Raw genomic sequence first — 20106 nt, forward strand, 5'->3', positions numbered from 1 at the left:
TTGTCTGTCTATGGGGCTATTCACACGGCCGTGTTTTTTTAATGGACTGTGTGAATGGCTGGGGAAAAAAAGGACATGTCCTATTTTTGCCTGGTTTCCCGGATCCCTCAACAGCCTCAAGTCTATGAGGAATCCGTGAAAATGGGTCCCGTATGGGAGGAAATTGGCCTTGAAAAACACCCGGTCGTGTCAATAAAGCCTATGTCTTGACATGGCATTTTTAAAGGATCCAACAAGACCATCTTCCTGGTCAGGTGAGAGGAGGATGGCTAATTACCTGTGAAAAAGGGAAAGTTGCTGGACACAGTTCTAATCTGTCATAACTCCTTATATGAATCTCCTTGGAGACACTATGTCTGACAGGTTCGCAAGCAAATTTTCACCAGCCTGGGCATACCAAACATGAAAATGAAATATTAATAATTTAAACCAACATTTATATCTGTGGCTTCTCAAGGCGGAGAATCCTGGCACTTGAGACCAGAGTTCCTGAATCATATATATCTAGCTGGATGATATAAAATATGAATTATGACAGGGGTGGCTTTGAAGGATTATATTTCCTTTGTCCTATACAGACATTTCCATAGATATGTGTGTACTGGAGTCGTGTCGTCTGGCTTCCAAAGCATTGACTTTGTTAGCACCTAGATGAGCTGGGAACCCCGTAGAGACACATTTGGTCTTTGTGTTGGTATGCAAACTAATTTAATCATGTCTCTGGAAGAGGACATCCTGATTATCAACTACATTCAGGGAGATTTACCTGGTCAGATTTACTATATGTTTTAATACATCACTCATAAGACCTCCCCCTTTTAGAGATGACCTTCGAGATTTATTCCAAAAGTAAAATGTAAAATATTACATTCCTTAAAGACTTGTTTTACTCACTGCAGACTGTTCTGGGTCTGCTAAGACCCAGCAGCTCCTGCAGCTTCCCAGGTCCCGGTGATTATGTGATCACTGTGAGTGAAGCAGGAATGGCTGCATGCTAAACCGTGTACACAGAAATCTTTGAGCGCCATGTATACAGCGATCAGGAAGACGGGGATGGTAATAAACCGTCTCCAATAATCTTTAATAATAATAATAATCTTTATATATATATATATATATATATATATATATAGTGCAAAATATTCTGCAGTACTTTACAATTCAGAGGTAACCTGTACAGACAATATCAGACATTACATAGTGACAAAACTAATTTACAATTAAAACAAGCGGAGTGAGGACCCTGCTCCCAAGAGCTTATGATCTATGAGGAAATAGGGGTGACACAAAATGTAAAAAGTACTCAAGTACAATGTCCCAGCTATTTTTTTTATACGTATGGGGTTGTACACATAAAGCTGCATGAGCCGGTCACCAGCCAGTATCTGTGTATGACGGACATGAAGTGCATTAGGGTGCAAGGAGTGTGGGGGATATTGCGGAATGAAGTGGTCAAGTTCTCATGACTAATGTAAAAGGGGGGGCCAGGGAAAGGAGTCAGATTAGGGAATGTTATAGACCGGTCTAAAAATATGTGTTTCAGGGCATGTTTAAAACTATGGATGTTGGGAATTAATCTGATTTGGGGAGCACATTCCAGAGGACGGGTGCAGCACGAGAAAAATCTTGGAGAAGAGAGTGGGAGGTTCGGATTATGGTGGATGTTAATCTACGAACGTTGGCAGAATGAAGAGCACGGGTAGGGAGGTAGACAGAGATGAGGCAGGAGATGTAAGGAGGTGCAGCACTGTGGAGAGCTTTGTGGGTGAGAGTAACAAATTCCCAAATGATTCTAAAGGGAATGGGCAACCAGTGCAGTGACTGGCAATGGGTAGAGGCGTTGGTGTAGCGGTTGGTCATAAAGATGAGCCTGGCTGCTGAATTACGGATAGATTGGAGAGGGAAGAGTTTAGTGAGGGGAACACCGACTAATAATGAGTTACAGTAGTCAAGACGAGAGTGAATCAGAGCAACAATGAGAGTCTTGGCTGTTTTCTCAGTAAGAAAAGGGAGGATTATGGAGATGTTTTTGAGGTGAAAATGAAAGGAGCGTGTAAGTGCTTGAATGTGAGAGTAAAGGAAAGATCAGAGTAAAAAATAACCCCGAGACAGCGGGTGTGCTGCTTAGGAGTGATGGTAGTGCCCCACACAGAGATGGAGACATCAGGTTTAGGGAGGTTACTAGATGGTGGGAACCAAAGGAGCTCAGTTTTAGAAAGATTCAGTTTCACATAGCGAGATGACAGCGGACAGACAACCACAAATGTTTTGTATTAGGGCTGATTCAGATGACCGTGGCGTTTTTGCGCACGCAAAACACGCGGCGTTTTGCCTGCGCAAAAGCCACTTACCTGCTCCGTGAGGAAGCATCACATGATGCGCGGCTGCGTGCTTTTCGCGCAGCCGCCATCATTATGACACGCCATTTGGATGTTTGTAAACAGAAAAGCACGTGGTGCTTTTCTGTTTACATTCATCCTTTTGACAGCTGTTGCACGAAACAGGCTTTCACGCACTCATTGACTTCAATGGGTGCATGATGCGCGAAATACGCGGAGATATTGAACGTGACGCGCTTTTTACGCAGCGGAAAAATGCTGCGCAAAAAGCACGGACTGTCTGTACTGCCCCATAGACTTCTATTGGTCCATGCGTGCCGCGTGAAAACCACGCGGCCTGCGCGGACGCAATTCACGTTCGTGTGAGTCCGCCCTTAGAGTGGAAGTGATATCACGGGAAGAGGTATATAATTGGTTGTCATACTACTGATAGTACTGGAAGCTACATCTGCTGATAGTTTGTCCAATAGGGGCTCTACCTTCTGTATGGGCAGTATGCTCTCCTCTCCTACAGGTAAAAGATTTCCATTCAGCTGCAGACTCTGCAAAAACATTCAGAAACGTCTCTGCAGAGTTATATGCAGACCAGCCAGATGTATTAAGATGTTCGGCAGTCTGCAAGTGGTTAAGATAATTTTTTGGTGAAAAAATACTTCCATACATAAGGAGGTGTAAGGTCTCCTGGACACGAGACGTGCAGAACACCTAATTATGTCTATAATGACATGAGTAGCACGAAGTGTACTATACTACAGCACGTACCATCTTGATAACCTTGGTGCAGTTTGCATCAAATGAAACCACTCTTTTGTATAGTGTAGTTCTTTTTTGATGAATGTCCCCTGTGTTTCTGCACGCAGTGCATGGTGAACTATAAAAATAGACAGCTAAAAGTTCTCAAAACTACATCCACATGACTTTCTACCTCTATTACAACTTTGCAGGGATGTATGTACATGCACCTGCTATATGGTCCCTGGACATAATGGGGACAGCCCTGTATGGCTACCTGACTTTTTTTTAATGGGTGGTAAGAACCTCTGAAGAGATTAAAGGCGAACAAGTCCAAGGTGTTTAGGTTGTGATGGTGGAGGATGAGGTGTGATCATGGGAGAGAACTCGGCTCTCTCCTCACTTGCATTCCAATGTGCTTGGATTTGAAACTCAAGAAAAATTAAAAAAGGTGGATATTTATCCAGATGTGCTACTGAAATGTGAGTAGTCGCTTTATCATACCATTTTTGGCTTTCCGAATTGAGAACCTGATACAGTATTATGTACTGTACTACTGTTGCTCTACGCTGGTGTAAGTCAGTTCCAAATGGGGGTACAATTTTTATCTTTTTCATAGGGTCTCCTCTCCTTCTTGTATTCTCCTGCATCCATGGTACTATAACGGTTGCGTTTAAACAAACAAAATCCTTCACATTTTTTATTATGTTTGTCAAATTATGAGTGCTAAAGGGGTTGTCTAGCTTAGGAAGCCCATTTTTATATATCCTATTAGGAATTCTAAATTAATAGTGGAGGGTCCCCTGTTCAGGATCCTCATCTCTTGGCCAGAATGGAAAGCGGTTACAAAGGGTGTCTCTAGATCTGGAGGACCTGTCGTGTTTTGAACGACAACCCATTGATATTGTGCGGTGGCGCTGCAGGGAAGTTAAACATTTTTTGATTTGGTTCCCCATAGATTAAAATTGTTTGCTGGAGGTCCCAGCAGGGAGACACTTTTTGTGATCACCTTATTTTCAAGGGATATTTCTAACAAGTAAGGATTATCTAAAGCAGAGAACCTATTTAATTAATTTTGTTTTTTAATAAAAACCATTGTACACACGTGTAGGGCTGGGCAATTAAAATCGCTATTAAATCGAACATGTAACCTCAATTATGATTATTGAACAATTATGTCGACCACACCCCTTTTTCATGCCATGCCCCCTATCTGCATGCCACGCCATTGAATTCATATTTATCCCTTGAGCCTGGTGTATACTACTGTATATAATAAACCCATTGACACTGCCCCCACACAGTATATTGCCCCCATAGTTCTCCCCACACAGTATAATGCCCCTATAACTGCCTCCACACATTATAATGCCCCTATAACTGCCTCCACACAGTATAATGCCCCTATATCTGCCCTCTACAGAGTATAATGCCCCCACAGAGTATAATGCCCCTCATAGCTGCCACCACACAGTATAATGCCCCCATAACTGTCCTCCACATAGTATAATGCCCCCCATAACTTTCCTCCACAAAGTATAATGCCCCCCATAACTGCCTCTACATAGTATAATGCCCCTATAACTGACTTCCACACAGTATAATGCCCTTATAGCTGCCGTCACACAGTATAATGCCCCCATAACGGTCCCATATATGCACCCCACACAGTATAAACTCCCCGATAGCTTCCCCCACGCTGTATAATGCCCCGGGAGCTGCCCCCAATAGTGCCTGATATAATTATAAATAATTATATACATACTCACCTAACCCCATTTCAATGACGAGTAGAGGAGATCCCTCTTGAGCTCCCTTTCGGTCCCCTGATCTACCATTAGAGTCAACTGTATCTGCGTCCTGAAGATGCAGATACAGTTTAAGCCGCCCAAAAATTATTACACCAAAACTCGCAAGATGACGTCGATTAATTGTGCTGAATTTCGTTTTCTATTATTTTTCCATTAATTGCCCAGCCAACTACACGAGTCACATGGCAGTAATTCCTGTAACAAATATGCACGTGTGAATATAGCCATACTCTATATATAATTGTACAGCGAGAAAATATGTAAAATTAGGATTTATTTGTTTTAAATTGCCATTTGATTTCACACCAGTGCTATGACCCTGCAATGTGCAAAAAGCTGGGTTTGGGGGCAGGTCTCACATGCCTGCTATTGACATGGAAATTTACCTGGTTTTGCAGGTTATCTAAAGTATTAGTGCTTGGGTTTATTTGTCTGCCGGAGAGAGGTGGCCAGTCTGCAGATCCTTTCTTCAGTTTCATCAAACTCGGTAAGAGACCTGCATCTACATCTGTATTTTTAGCATATTTTAGAGCCGCATGTAATGTGTTGTGAATGTGTCGTAATCTTTGAAAAGTCTATATCAGTGTTCCCCAAAGTTGTAGCTCTCCAGTTGTTACAAAACTACAGCTCCCATCAATGGTAATTTTCCAAGAGCTGGGAAGCCACAGGTTGGGGAATACTGGTTTATTTAATATATGGGGCTGCCAAACCCTTGCACAATGGGAAAAATAAGAGAGGTTGGATTCTATTTGTCAGAATCTATGGTTTCCCCTAAAGTAAGTGTTCCAAGCTTTGTTTGGCAAGTACATATCTACCAAAACTTATATAAATAAAGATGAATGTTTGGAGAAACCAGATTGGTATGGTAATGGGGGAACCAGGCATTTTGAGGGTACGGTCCAACGTAGCGGCAGCCGGAACCATGCCCGCATGCAGTGGCCAATAAACACACTATTTTGCAGAAACGTGCGTCCATTGGCCACTGCAAGTGAGTTGGGCTGCAACCATATGCGGACTTCTACGTGGGACGCACCCCTAATGTTTGACGCTTCTGATACTTGTGATTGACTGTTTCCCCTGTTAAAAAATACAAATAGGGACATCAAGGTAAGCATGTCTGGAGAAGGATGTACAAAATCATCAAAATATGCAAATCTTCCTGGCTGCAATATTATTATTACTTTGTTTAAAGGGATCCTGTCACTTTGAAAATACAGTCCAATCTGTGGACAGTATGTTATAGAGCAGGTGAAGCTGAGCAGATTGATATATAGATTTGTGGGTAAAATGTCAGTATAACTTGTATTTTATTAATTAAAGAGACTGTCACCAGTTTATTAATTCCCTATCTCCTAACTAATCTAATAGGCGCTATGATGCTGATAAATACAGTGGGATTTGTTTTAAAAAAAAACATTTATTATTTGCAAAGTTATGTGCATTTTTGTAAATATGGTAATGTGGCTCTAATCGCCAAATAGGAGGTGACTCTTTCTAGTCACTCTGGGCGGTGTTATGTTTTCTGTATAAGGCTATGTTCACACGGGGTATTTTGCCGAGTTTTTTGACGCGGAAACCGCGTTGCAAAACTCGGCAGAAACGGCCCGAGAACGCCTCTCATTGATTTCAATGGGAGGCGTCGGCGTCTTTTTCCCGCGAGCAGTAAAACTGCCTCGCGGGAAAAAGAAGCGACATGCCCTATCTTCGGGCGCTTCCGCCTCCGACCTCCCATTGACTTCAATGGGAGGCAAGAGAAAGCGTATTTCTCGCTGTTTTATGCCCACGGAGCTCAATGGCCGCGGGCGAAAAACGGCGCGATAATTGCCGCGAAAATCGGCGTGCAGGGAGAAGAATATCTGCCTCAAAGTTCCAAACTGAATTTTGAGGCAGATATTCCTCCCCCAAAATACTCCGTGTGAACATAGCCTGACGCTGACCAATCAGCATACTGTTTCTCCCCCTTCCCTGCCCAGCAACACAGTGTGATCTTATAGTGTAAAGGACCTTTTACACCGGCCGACACTCGGCTGGTGCAGCGAGCGCCGATCAACAAGACATCGTTGATTGGCGCTCGCTTGCTCCTGTCACACGGAGCTATGGATGGGGACACCGATCACTCGTCCCCATACATTATTATCATGTCGGTAGCACGTCTCCCTGTTTACACAGGGAGATGTGCTGCCGACAACGATAATCTTTAACTTTTTTTAAATAATACGACCAGCAGAAGATCGAGCGTTTTTTCATCTTCTGATCGTTCCTCTGTTTACACAGCACAATTATCGGCAACAAGCGTTATATTAACACTCGTCTGCCCGATAATCGTCCTGTGTAAAACGCCCTTAAAGGACCAGTGTCACGAAAACATTTTTTTTTAGATCAATTTTACTTTAGTGTGTTATTAAACATTTTTTTATTTATTTGTGTGTTTGTGTTTTACTTTTTTTTATTTTTTCACTTTTTCTTCCCTATGGGGGCTGCCATTTTTTTTCCCATTTCTGTATGTGTCGATTAACGACACATACAGACTTGGAGTACGGCAGCCCCAGTCCCATAGGGACTGCGAACGGGGCCCGTTCCATCCACTATGCTGTATGCTGTCTGTGTGGGAACGGCGCATGCGCCGCTCCCACACAGTCCAAGTTGTACTGTGCGACGTCCGGCGCCATTTTCCTGTGGACCGGAAGTCGCGGCCGGACAGTAAGATTACTACTTCCGGTCGCGGCTTCCGGACTTGTGCACTTGGAGTGGCGGTAGCAGACGGAGCGGACGGACCAGAGGGAGCGGCGGCGGCAGGAGCAGGTAAGTTATTTCTTTGTATGTTCGTGTTTTAGTGTGTGTTTACTACTGTATGTTAACCTACTACACTGTGTGTTAGCTCAAAAAATGGCGACACACAGAGTAGGAGGTTTGACCGTTCAATCCCCTCGTTTCTCCCGGCACTAGCCAGGATAAAGGAGGGGGGGTTCTGAGAGCTCACTAGAGCAAGTGAGTTTTCTCAAATTTTGCAGCATAAAGCAATGTGGTTGCTTTACCACATGCAATGCTGCAATTTTGGGAATCTCTCCATCTAGTGACCAGCGCTGGGAAATATTATAAATTAGAATCTAATTTATAATATTTCCTGACTCGTGAAAAAAATAAAAAAATTAGAACAATGTCTAATCACCTATATGAAAGATTAGAATCTCCTCTTTCATATGCCACTTGAACTGTGGTCGCTGCCCGAGATATGACTATTTTAAGTGATCCCCCTTCCCTCCAGCCTCAGTCTCTCAAACTGTATGAAGCAGCTTCATGCTGATAGGACATCGTCAGAGGCTGTGAGGTAGCTCCACCTCAGGAGAATCACTGGTGTTGAAATCCACTTGTCTAAAGAATACTCATTTACATATTTATAAAAAAAAGCTCATAACTTTTAAAATAATAAATGTTTTGGGACACAATTTTCACTAGCATTATCAGTGTGACAGCGCCTATTAGATTAGTCAGGAGATAGGGCATTACTAAACTAGTGACAGAGCCTCTTTAAATCTCTGCTCGTTCTAGGTTTAGGAGTCCAGTGGGCGGTCTCACTCAAAGATTGACAGTTATCTCTGTGTGCACACTCATACAGGAAAGGCTGTCAATCACTGACTATTCACCAATGATTCTGACTATGATATTTTATTGTTGGTTGGATCAGGGTTAAAGTAGGGTTACCCTACTTACACTACAGTGTAAAAAAAATTACAATGTAGTTATCAGCATCATGGCACCTATTAGATTAGTCAGGAGATAGTGAATTAATAAACTAGTGATGGATTCTCTTTAAAATTGCTGTGCCTAAATGACCTACAGAAGGGCTGGACTTCATGATTTTGTCTGGCCATGCTAATGTCATTGAACCTTGGCTCTGGGTATGTATTGATAGTATAAGGGCAGGTTTACACATCACGTATTTGAGGTGGAATTTGGGTTGCGGAATCCAACAAAATTACAGTACAATATAAGTGAATGGGCTTTTAATGAAACTTACAGCGTTAAAATTCCACAGCGGATTCTAGACGTGCTATGGATTTTCACTGGTGATTTCATTCATTGCAATGACAAAATCTGCATTCCATCTATGTACAAAAGTGATTTCCGCATGCTGTATCCGCGTCAAAATCTGCAACTAAGTCTACATGTAACACTTGTGGATTTGTAGGTCAGTTCAACAGCGTAATGTTTACCCTGTGTGTCAACACAGCCTAAGCAAAAAGACAAACAAAACCAAGAGTATCCTATTTACAGGCTGATATCCTAGGCATGACCTGCCTAGGTAGAGTCGTGTGTTAACCTTAAACCATACTATCCCCCACCCCCATTTAGTAACGACACATGACACCGAGGTTGGATGTGAAATGGCCACAGCAGCCGTTTATTAATTTCACAGTTTTATAAAAACAATTTAAATCCGAAACATTCGGATAACTAGTTAGGAATCCACCAGAGAATTCCTCCTAATAATTCACATGACCCAACATGGGTCAGAATCATAAATAACAATTAAACGTTAACATTAACCCGAGCAGAGGAAGTCCTTGAAGCCCCTTCAGATGTTCCTTTCAAGAACACACCGAATTAGCCATCTGCAAACCACTAATTACCTCCAGCCGTAAACCAGCTCGGAAGCACCGTTCACCTCTGCAGATGGCTCCAACCACTAGAAGTCCACTTCAAGGGGATAACACCCGTTGAAGCCCTCAAGTGATATACCGACCACTAGAAGTCCACTTCAAAGGGATAACACCCGATGAAGCCTTCAAGTGACATACCTTCTACCAGAAGACCACTTCAAAGGGATAACACCCGATGAAGTCTTCAACCATGTACCTTTTTTGGGGGACGCATACCCCCGATGCGACCCCCCCACCATTTTGTACTGACTGGCCTCAAGGACTCCCCCCGCCAGCTGCCATGACAACAGAACCTACTCCGGAAAAAAGAAAAACATGTTAAATAAACACACAAAATAAAACACAACGCTCATATACGGACGTACAGAAGACCTAAGGAGTAACAAAACAAGGGTGGGAGGGTGGGAGCTTTGCTTCTTGTGTATTACTCCTCCCGCTGCTTCCGGCTCAATGCCGAGAAACAGCGGGAAGCGCAGTAACGGCCCCCCCGTCCCCCCTAGCTCCTCCCCGTCCCTCCTTCAGCTCCTTCACCTTTCCCTCACCTCTTAACATTAACCCTTTCCCTACCAGGACGGTCATGTCGGCTTCCCTCAAGCCTGCAGCTGCGTCCAGCCTCTTCTTGACCTGCCTAGGTAGAGTCGTGTGTTAACCTTAAACCATACTATCCCCCACCCCCATTTAGTAACGACACATGACACCGAGGTTGGATGTGAAATGGCCACAGCAGCCGTTTATTAATTTCACAGTTTTATAAAAACAATTTAAATCCGAAACATTCGGATAACTAGTTAGGAATCCACCAGAGAATTCCTCCTAATAATTCACATGACCCAACATGGGTCAGAATCATAAATAACAATTAAACGTTAACATTAACCCGAGCAGAGGAAGTCCTTGAAGCCCCTTCAGATGTTCCTTTCAAGAACACACCGAATTAGCCATCTGCAAACCACTAATTACCTCCAGCCGTAAACCAGCTCGGAAGCACCGTTCACCTCTGCAGATGGCTCCAACCACTAGAAGTCCACTTCAAGGGGATAACACCCGTTGAAGCCCTCAAGTGATATACCGACCACTAGAAGTCCACTTCAAAGGGATAACACCCGATGAAGCCTTCAAGTGACATACCTTCTACCAGAAGACCACTTCAAAGGGATAACACCCGATGAAGTCTTCAACCATGTACCTTTTTTGGGGGACGCATACCCCCGATGCGACCCCCCCACCATTTTGTACTGACTGGCCTCAAGGACTCCCCCCGCCACCGCGAAACAGGCCTTGACCACCTTAAGCCTGTGAGTTCCTCCACACCACCACCGCCCTTTCTATGCCTTCTGCTATAGCCAAGCTCCAAATATCAATGCCAACCTCGGTCAGATGAACCCCGTCACTCCTCCAGAAATTCCCCAATCCTGACTCCAAATCCCTATGCCTCACGCAAATGCCCCCGTTCTTTGCCACAAAACGGGACACCGCCCGGTTAACTTTTATCCGAGCCTTATTGACTCTCTCCACCGATCTAGCTAACCGCCAATGCTTCCTTGGGACTATGTCCGACCACACTACCACCAACTTGGGATAAGATACCCACAAACACAACAAATCATGTTTGATATCCCGCACCAACTCACGAAAAGGGCGGACTCCTAAGTCATTCCCACCCACGTGCAACACTAAAACCTCCGGAACCCTATCAAGCCGCACATATGTCTGGAATTCCGCCAACACCCTGTTCCACGACATACCTCTAAACCCCAGCCAATGCACAACCGCATCCTGTCGCGGAATGCGCAACTGGCGACCATCCGGGCGGACGTCCGCCCTCAAAGCCCCCCAGTGCACGTACGAATGACCCATCAACCACACCAGACAAGGAGGCGAATCTGAAACGGAAAACACAGTTAGGCACCACCATATAACATTTGCAAGCATAAACAACAAAATTACAACATATGGGGGCGGACATAGGACTTAAACCTTTTTGACTCCCAACGACCAATACGCCTCACCCCCTCATCATCCAACCCCCAGCGCCCTGCTTCCGTTGCTGCGCCAATCCGGAAGGAATGAGATGAATATGAGCCTGCCGCAACCCCAACCGCCGTCAAACATTTTTTAAAAACAGCTCCAAACTGAAACCTGGACAAGAACGACCCGTCCACATGACGTAACAAAGGCAAATCTGGAGACCCCCTGTTTTTTGTAAAACCCCGCATGCACTCTACTGGGCACATGACCGACCCCGGGAGAGCGAACAAAACTATCAGTTTTCCCTTCCCTAATTGGTCAGTTTTTGATCTACGCAACCATACCTCCAACCGATCTGCAAAAAGGCTCACCTCCCCAGATCTCAGCCCCCCTGCCTGTTTAGTACTTGGCGACACCAACTCACCTATTCTAAATGCTCCGAAGAACGCCAACGAGAAAGCCAACCGAAACAAATCTATTTCATCTGAAGAACGACATACCGATGCCAATGAACCGCCCAACAAGCCCAGCAAAGCAAACGACACCGGCCTTCTACTATCCGCCTCCACCCTACCTCTGCGCAACCCCTTCAAAGCCTGCGATACCAGAAATTCCTTCGATACATCCCGCAAGCCCCGCAACTTAAGCCCAAACGCCACCGCGGATATAAACCGGTTCACCTTCGCTACTGAAAACCCCCCCTCCCAGGCATCCCCTAACCAATACAAAAGTGCCACCAACCTGTCTCTATCCGTATTAACATCACCCAACTCTCTTACCCACTCCTCCCACTGCCTCCAACAAGCAGCATAAGCCCTCCACGTCGTGCGCGCCAAAGACCTTTGTAACAGCTGCTCTACGGGACCGATACCAGATCCCATAGATGATCCGGACACGCCAAACCGAGACGTTCCGCTCCCGGGGCCAATTGCCGAAACCGGTCCCACTGCGAGCGAGAAAGAGCATCAGCAACACAATTCCGTACACCCGGGACATGCACCGCCACCACCCACGCGTTCAGCGACAAACACACCAACACTAAATGTCGCAACAATTGAACTACCGGAGGAGAGGACGCCGTGATGTTATTAATGGCAAGCACCACCCCCATGTTGTCGCAGTAAAAACGGACCTTCTTATCCCTGAGCCTGTCCCCCCAAATGGTAGCCGCCACCACGATGGGAAACAGCTCGAGCAGGGCCAGATTCCGCGTCAATCCACTGGACACCCAGCTAGCCGGCCATTGACCTGCGCACCACGGACCTCCCCCGTAAGCTCCAAAGCCACCCGCCCCAGCCGCATCCGTGAAAATATTCAGATCACTCGTATCCTGCGCTGGGGCCATCCATAGCGAGCGACCATTGTACTGGCCCAAGAAGTCATCCCAAACCTGAAGATCAGCTCGGTGCTCCTCCTTGAGCCTCACAAAATGATGCGGCGCCCGCACTCCCGCCGTTGCCGCCGCCAACCTTCTACCAAACACCCTCCCCATCGGCATAATCCGGCAGGCGAAATTCAACTTCCCCAGCAGCGACTGAAGCTCCCTCAGCGACATTTTCTTCCTTCTACAAGCCCGTCGCACCTCCAGCCTCAAAGAACCCAGCTTATCCGCCGGGAGCCGACACTCCATTGCCACCGAGTCAATTTCGATTCCCAAGAAACAAATCGTCGCTACCGGGCCCTCCGTTTTTTCCGGCGCCAAAGGGATCCCAAAATCCCTCGCCACCTTCTGCAGGGCATGAAGCAAGTTACCGCAAACCGGCGAACCCCCCGGGCCAACGCACAAAAAATCATCTAAGTAATGGATCAACGAATCGACCCCGGATACTCCCCTCGTTACCCACTCCACGAAGCTACTAAACGCCTCGAAGTATGCACAAGAAAGAGAACACCCCATCGGAAGGCACCGATCCACGTAAAAGGCCCCATTCCAAAAACAACCCAACAGCCGTTGGCTTTCTGGATGCACCGGCAACAACCTGAACGCCGCCTCGATGTCGGTTTTTGCTAGCAGCGCCCCCGGACCCGCAGCCCGCACTAACCCCACCGCCTTATCGAATGAGGTATAAACTACGGAACACAACTCGTGATCAATCCCGTCATTTACCGACGAACCTTTGGGATACGATAAATGTTGAATCAAACGAAACTTTCCGGGCTCGCGTTTAGGGACAATACCCAAAGGGGACACAACTAAATCTTTCACCGGCGACTCCACAAATGGCCCCGACATGCGCCCCAACGAAACTTCTTTTAACAACTTTTCCGACACGACTTCCGCATGCAAGTAAGCCGATTTTAAATTTCTCCGCGTAACCGGAACCTCATAAGGAGGCGGAGGAATAACAAAACCAACACTAAACCCTTCATAAAGCAACTTAGCTGCCGCCCTATCCGGATACTCATTTAGATAAGGGGCCATCCTTTCCACCCTCACCGGCGACACCCCCTTGACCAGCCCCGTGCTGGTTCCCGGACCTCTTTTTCCGCAGACATTTTGCCGCCCCGTGTGATGCCCCATTACACTCGGAGCACACGTGCTTGAACTTGCACGTGGCCCCGAACTTGCACTGGCCTTCATTGAATTGCCAGCAAAACCCCGCCTTTCCCCCGCCGCTTGGTCCACTCTGACTAGTCTGGCCTCCCTGGCCACCGCTCCCGGGAAAGGGCTGCCTCACCGGAGCCGTAACCCGTAACCAGAGAGCAATATCCTTCTGGTCCCACCGAATCGCCGGCCGAACCGCCTTCCGCTGACGGAATTGCTCATCATATCGCAGCCACGCCTGACCCCCATACGCCCTATGAGCCTCCCCAATAGCATCAAAATAACAAAATAACGCCGAACAATTTTCCGGCGCCTTTTCCCCTATCACACTAGCCAATATGGCGAACGCCTGCGACCAATTAACGAACGTCTGCGGGATAAGCCTATACCGCCGCCGTTCCTCCTCGTCCTTTTTACTCTCATCCCGCTTGCTCTTATCCAAATTGAATTTAGCCAGCGGCAAGAGAGAAAAAATTTCAACATATTCATCTTTCCAGATCCGATCACGCACCTCCTGCTTTAAATGCGCCCCCAACGGACCCTCAAAACAAACATACACCTCCCCCCGAGCACGATCGTCCATGCGCACTCGATCGCCGTCCTTCTGTGCCTCAGTCTGCACCGACACCGCGACCGCCTCTCTAACCGCCACCACAGGACGCGCCTGCAACGATCCCACTTCCCTGGGGCCTTCCCAAACTACCGCAGGGGACACTTCCGTTACTACCGGCGCCGCGGCCCTATCCAGGCGCCCCACCAGCTCCCGTAAGCAACCCACTAAATCTGCCAAACCCGCTCCGTCGCGTCCGCCCGCGCCACTACCGGCCCCCGATGCTATGCTAGCAGCCCCCCCGCCGACACCCGACATAAAAATCGCTGGATAAGACAATAATGGAGTTATACACTCACCGGGCTGCACAGGCGCTGTGTTCCCGTCAGCCGGACCATCCTGACCTCGACGATAGACGTCCAGTTCACCTTCCTCCAGTTCTTCTCTCGCCGACGACTGTCCCTCCCAACGACCTCTTCGGAAAGGGGATGAGGACGCGCTGACCGATGGGCCGGCAACCTGCCGCCCGACCGCCGGGACCCAGACTTCCGACCGGACCTGTTGCCTCGACGTCGCTGCAGATCTAGTCGTCCGTCTAGACGATCCTGACGAAGCCTGCCCCCTGGCCGGAACATCACCATGCGGGGCGGCCGTACCTTGCTCTCGACATCTTCCATCTGATGGGGGAGGGGTGACAGGGAGCCCGGCCTGCGACTCCCTGCTTACCGCCGGACCCCGTCGCGGCCTGGGATTCCTGCCAGGACGCAGGGCCTGGGAAGGGGCGGTCCTCCCAGCTGCCTGGCCTGCAGCGTCCGGGATCGGGCTCCCTCTGCGACGCCGTGTCCGCGGGACTACCTCTGGACTCAGGCGCTCTGGAGGTCGGGACCGCCGAGAGGGACGGGTCGACACAGCCTGCATCGCCGTCACCCCTGCTACCGCTCTCTGCCTGCCCAGCGCAGGAGCGGTTGTTGCCGACTCCCCCCCCGCCGCCATAGCCATGCTCGTAGGGGGGCCGGGGGAGGGGAGCCTGTCCCTTACAACAGACCCCGAACGCCGTGCCCGACGTGGCGAAACGGCGTCCGGGATCCGCGTTAATGCAGCCACGGTCTCCTCCAGCCATCCGGGACCGTGGTGCACAGCAGCGGCACGCAGCCGCTCTAAAATTAGGGCCTCTGCCATACTAAAAAGCCGGGCAACGGGGAGCTTTGCTTCTTGTGTATTACTCCTCCCGCTGCTTCCGGCTCAATGCCGAGAAACAGCGGGAAGCGCAGTAACGGCCCCCCCGTCCCCCCTAGCTCCTCCCCGTCCCTCCTTCAGCTCCTTCACCTTTCCCTCACCTCTTAACATTAACCCTTTCCCTACCAGGACGGTCATGTCGGCTTCCCTCAAGCCTGCAGCTGCGTCCAGCCTCTTCTAGAGCAGGCTTTGTCGCATGCCCCTACACGATCCAGCCATATTGTGTTGGGCACCCTTCGTGACGCTTCTATAGTAACTCTGCTCTACTATAATATACTCTACTAAACTATAAGATAGGTTTTCTAGCATTATGATTAGTCAGAATGGACTTTGCTGCGGCTGCTCCGAGATCATTGACAAATAATCCTTAAATCAGTAATTACTGTTGTGTAATTTTCCTTATTTACTGTTAATCAGGTCATAGACATTAGATCTCTCAGATTAGTATGCTTTCTTGACTGGGCTAGGCTTCGTTCACATCTGCGCCAGGGCTTCGTTCCGACATTCGGTCGGAGGTTTCCGTCGGAACGGAGTCCTGACAGACACAAACGGAAACCATAGGTTTACATCACCATTGATTTGAATGATGAAGGATCCGGTGCGAATGGTTTCCGTTTGTCTCCGTTGTGCAAGGGTTCCGTCGTTTTGAAGGAATCAATAGCGCCAGTCCACTACGGACAAACCAAAACCATTGGCACCGGATCCGTCACCATTGAAATCAATGGTGATGGAAACGGAAACATATGGTTTCCGTATGTGTCTGTCAGAATGGAATGTCGGAATAGAGCCCTGGCGCAGATGTGAACTAAGCCTTATTTTAATCGGAGTTGAATATAACCAGCTGCCAGACAGCTCTCGTGTTTCTTATCTCTCTGAGAAAAATAGGCAAATAAACATCCAACCTTTATGATCCTTTTTTCTACCTGCTGCCAGACTGGCCCTATAGAAACTATGGGGGAAATTTAAAGGGACTCTGTCACCAGTTTATCAATTCCCTATCTCCTAACTAATCTAATAGGCGTTTTGCTGCTGATAACTACAGTGTAATTTGTTTTAAAGGGAATGTGTCGCTAGAAAAAATATATTTTTTTTCCGTTAAACTGTTAGTATATAAATGATTACACATTGTTCTAATTTTTTTTATTTTTTCACATGTCAGGAAATATTATAAATTAGATTCTAATTTATAACATTTCCATGTGCTGGTCACTAGAGGTAGCAATTCCCAAAATTGCAGCATTGGCATGTGGTAAAGCAACCTCATTGCTTTATGCTGCAAAATTGGAGAAGACACTCGCTCTAGTGTCCTCAAACAATCCCTCCTCCTTTATCCTGCTAGTACCAGGAGAAAGGAGGGGGTTGAATGTTCAAACCTCCTACACTGTGTGCCGCCATTTTTTGAGCGAATGCACAGTGCAGGAGGATTAGATACAGTAGTAATCAGACAGACCTTCCTTTTGGACTGTGTGGGAGCGGCGCATGCGCCGTTCCCACACAGACGGCATACGCTGCAGTGAATGGAACGGCTCCCGTTCGCATTCTCTATCGGGATGTATGTGCCGTATTCCATCTGTGTATGTGTCGTTAATCGACACATACAGAGATGAAAAAATAATGGCAGCCCCCATAGAGAAGTAAAAGAAAGAAAAAAGTACAACACAAAAACTCAAATAAAATTAATTTTAATGAGATATTAAAAGCAATAACATATAAAAAAAAATTTTTCGTGACACCTTCCCTTTAAAAAAACATTTATTATTTGCAAAGTTATGAGCATTTTTCTAAATATGCTAATGTGGCTCTAATAGCCAAATAGGAGGTGACTCTTTTCACTCTGTATGACTCTGTCCAATCAGCTTACGGCTTCCCCCCTTCCCTGCCAGGCAACACAGTGTGATCATATAGTATTCTGCCCATAGGGGGAGCCAAAATGGCTCTATCTACAGGGACAGGGAGGGGGGTTGGGGGCTATCTACAGGGCGAGTATGTGGCACTATCTACAGAGGAAGTATGTGGCACTATATACCGTGGGAGCATATGGCACTATCTACAGAGGGAGCATGTGGCACTATCTACAGAGGGAGTATGTGGCACTATCTACAGAGGGAGTCTGTGGCACTATCTACAGGGGGGCTGTGTGTGGCACTATCTACAGGGGGGCTGTGTGTGGCATCATCTACAGGGGGTGTGTGGCATCATCTACAGGGGGTGTGTGGCATCATCTACAGGGGGGGTTGTGGCATCATCTACAGGGGGTTGTGGCATCATCTACAGGGGATCTGTGGGGCATCATCTACAGGGGGTCTGTGGGGCATCATCTACTGGGGTCTGTGGGGCATCATCTACAGGGGCCTTGTGCGCATGCGTGGCCGGCACTCCACTCATTTCTATGAAGCTTCCGGACACACAATCCAGACACAGACCCTGAAAGTCCCATGCTTCTCATGGAGCACTTCTGGGGGACTTTCAGTAGCCCGTTCGGTAGCCCGTTCTCTCTGGATAGGGGATACATGTGTTTTGTGGGACAACCCCTTTAACTAGGCTACAGGTCATTTTTTTGGGCAGGGGTTGCGGCTGTATGGCGCTATCTACAGGAGGGGGGCTGTATGGCGCTATCTACAGGAGGGTGGGCTGTATGGCGCTATCTACAGGAGGGGGGCTGTATGGTGCTATCTACAGGAGGGGGGCTGTATGGTGTTATCTATCTACAGAAGGGTGGGCTGTATGGCGCTATCTACAGGAGGGTGGGCTCTATGGCGCTATCTACAGGGGGGGCTGTATGGTGCTATCTACAGGAGGGGGCTGTATGGCGCTATCTACAAGGGGAGGCTGTATAGCGCCATCTATAAGGGGGCGACTGTATGGCACTATCTACAAGGGGGAGGTGGGGGCGCTATCTACAAGTGGGTGTGACACTATCTACACGGGGGCTGTATAGCACAATCTACAGGGGTGGGCTATATGGCACTATCTACAGGGGGCACTATCTACAAGTGTATAGCACCCTGGGGAGTGTGTGTGGCACCTTGGGGAGGGAGGGCCCAGTCAAAAGTTTCCTATGGGGCCCAGTCTTTCCTAGTTACGCCCCTGCTCCAGCCTCAGTCTCTTACACTGTGTGAAGCAACTTTATGCTGATAGGACAGCATCAGAGGCTGTGATGTAGCTCCACCACAGGAGAAACGCTGCTGTTACCTCCCAGTTGTCTAATAAAGGCTCAATTACATATTTTGTAAAATGCACATAACTTTGCAAATAATAAAAGTTTTTTGTAGTTATCAGCAGCAAAGCGCCTATTAGATTAGTTAGGAGATATGAAATTAATAAACTGGTGACAGAGTCCCCCCGTAACAAGGTTTCTAGGTCAGTTTTTGTGGCGTAAAAAAGTCGCAAACATTTATGCCTTTTCGCTACTCTTCAAAAAAGTAGGTGCAGCTTAGTTTTAGTAGGGGGCCTGTCCACTCGTGGCTTGCCTTATTTACTAGAATTGACACCAGAAAGTGACATAAATTATATTGGAAATCTATGTCGCAAGGACAGCCGAAGATGTAACAAAGTTTTTAAGAGACTAGCGAAACGTATGAAATGCCAATCTTAATAAATCTCCCCCCTACCTATACCAGTTATCTGGCATAGAAAATTTGTTATTTCCACAAAAACTCACTTTTTGCGCCAATATTTTGCATCCCAACAGATTTAATATAATTTACAGCATAAATGGGCGTAAAATATAGCGAAAATCTATGCCTGTAGCTGGCGCAGATTTAACTTTCTGGCACATGGACAGCACGAGATGTGACAATTTTGTTAAAGGGAAGGTGTCACAAAAAAAAATTGTTTTATATAATATTGCTTTTAGTATGGTATTAAAATACATTTTATTTATATGTGTTCTTGTGTTGTACTTTTTTCTTTTTTCTTACTTTTACTTCTCTATGGGGGCTGCCATTTTTTTTTTCATCTCTGTATGTGTCGATTAACACAGAAGACACACGCCTCTTAAAAAATTTGTTGCATAATCTGCTGTCTTTGTGATAGAAAGGGATAACCACACGATCTATGATCTTCCTGGCCACACCATCTATGAGCTTCTGCGACACTACAGTCGAAAGAAATTAATACCCGCTGGATATCTTGCGACCACATGCACTTTCATTACTTACGATGAAGGCAGCGTGACACATCCATCGTTGGCGGTTCTACCTGTATTGCAGCCAAAGTCCCTATATAGCCCCAGCCTAAGTTATAGTAAATTTGTCAGGCCACG

The 20106-nt window shown here is 47.0% G+C and overlaps 1 protein-coding gene across 1 annotated transcript in view; it reads left to right on the forward strand.

Moving 5' to 3' along the window:
* The window catches only part of LOC142741062 (uncharacterized), a 62058-nt gene that overhangs the window by 25029 nt on the left and 16923 nt on the right, over nt 1-20106 (forward strand). The window contains exon 2 of the mRNA XM_075850453.1: nt 5281-5369. Coding sequence (XP_075706568.1) covers nt 5281-5369 — 89 coding nt within the window. The remainder of the gene's footprint in view (nt 1-5280; nt 5370-20106) is intronic.

This window comes from Rhinoderma darwinii, chromosome 2 (assembly GCF_050947455.1).
Source record: "Rhinoderma darwinii isolate aRhiDar2 chromosome 2, aRhiDar2.hap1, whole genome shotgun sequence".
In the NCBI taxonomy this organism is placed as follows: domain Eukaryota; kingdom Metazoa; phylum Chordata; class Amphibia; order Anura; family Rhinodermatidae; genus Rhinoderma; species Rhinoderma darwinii.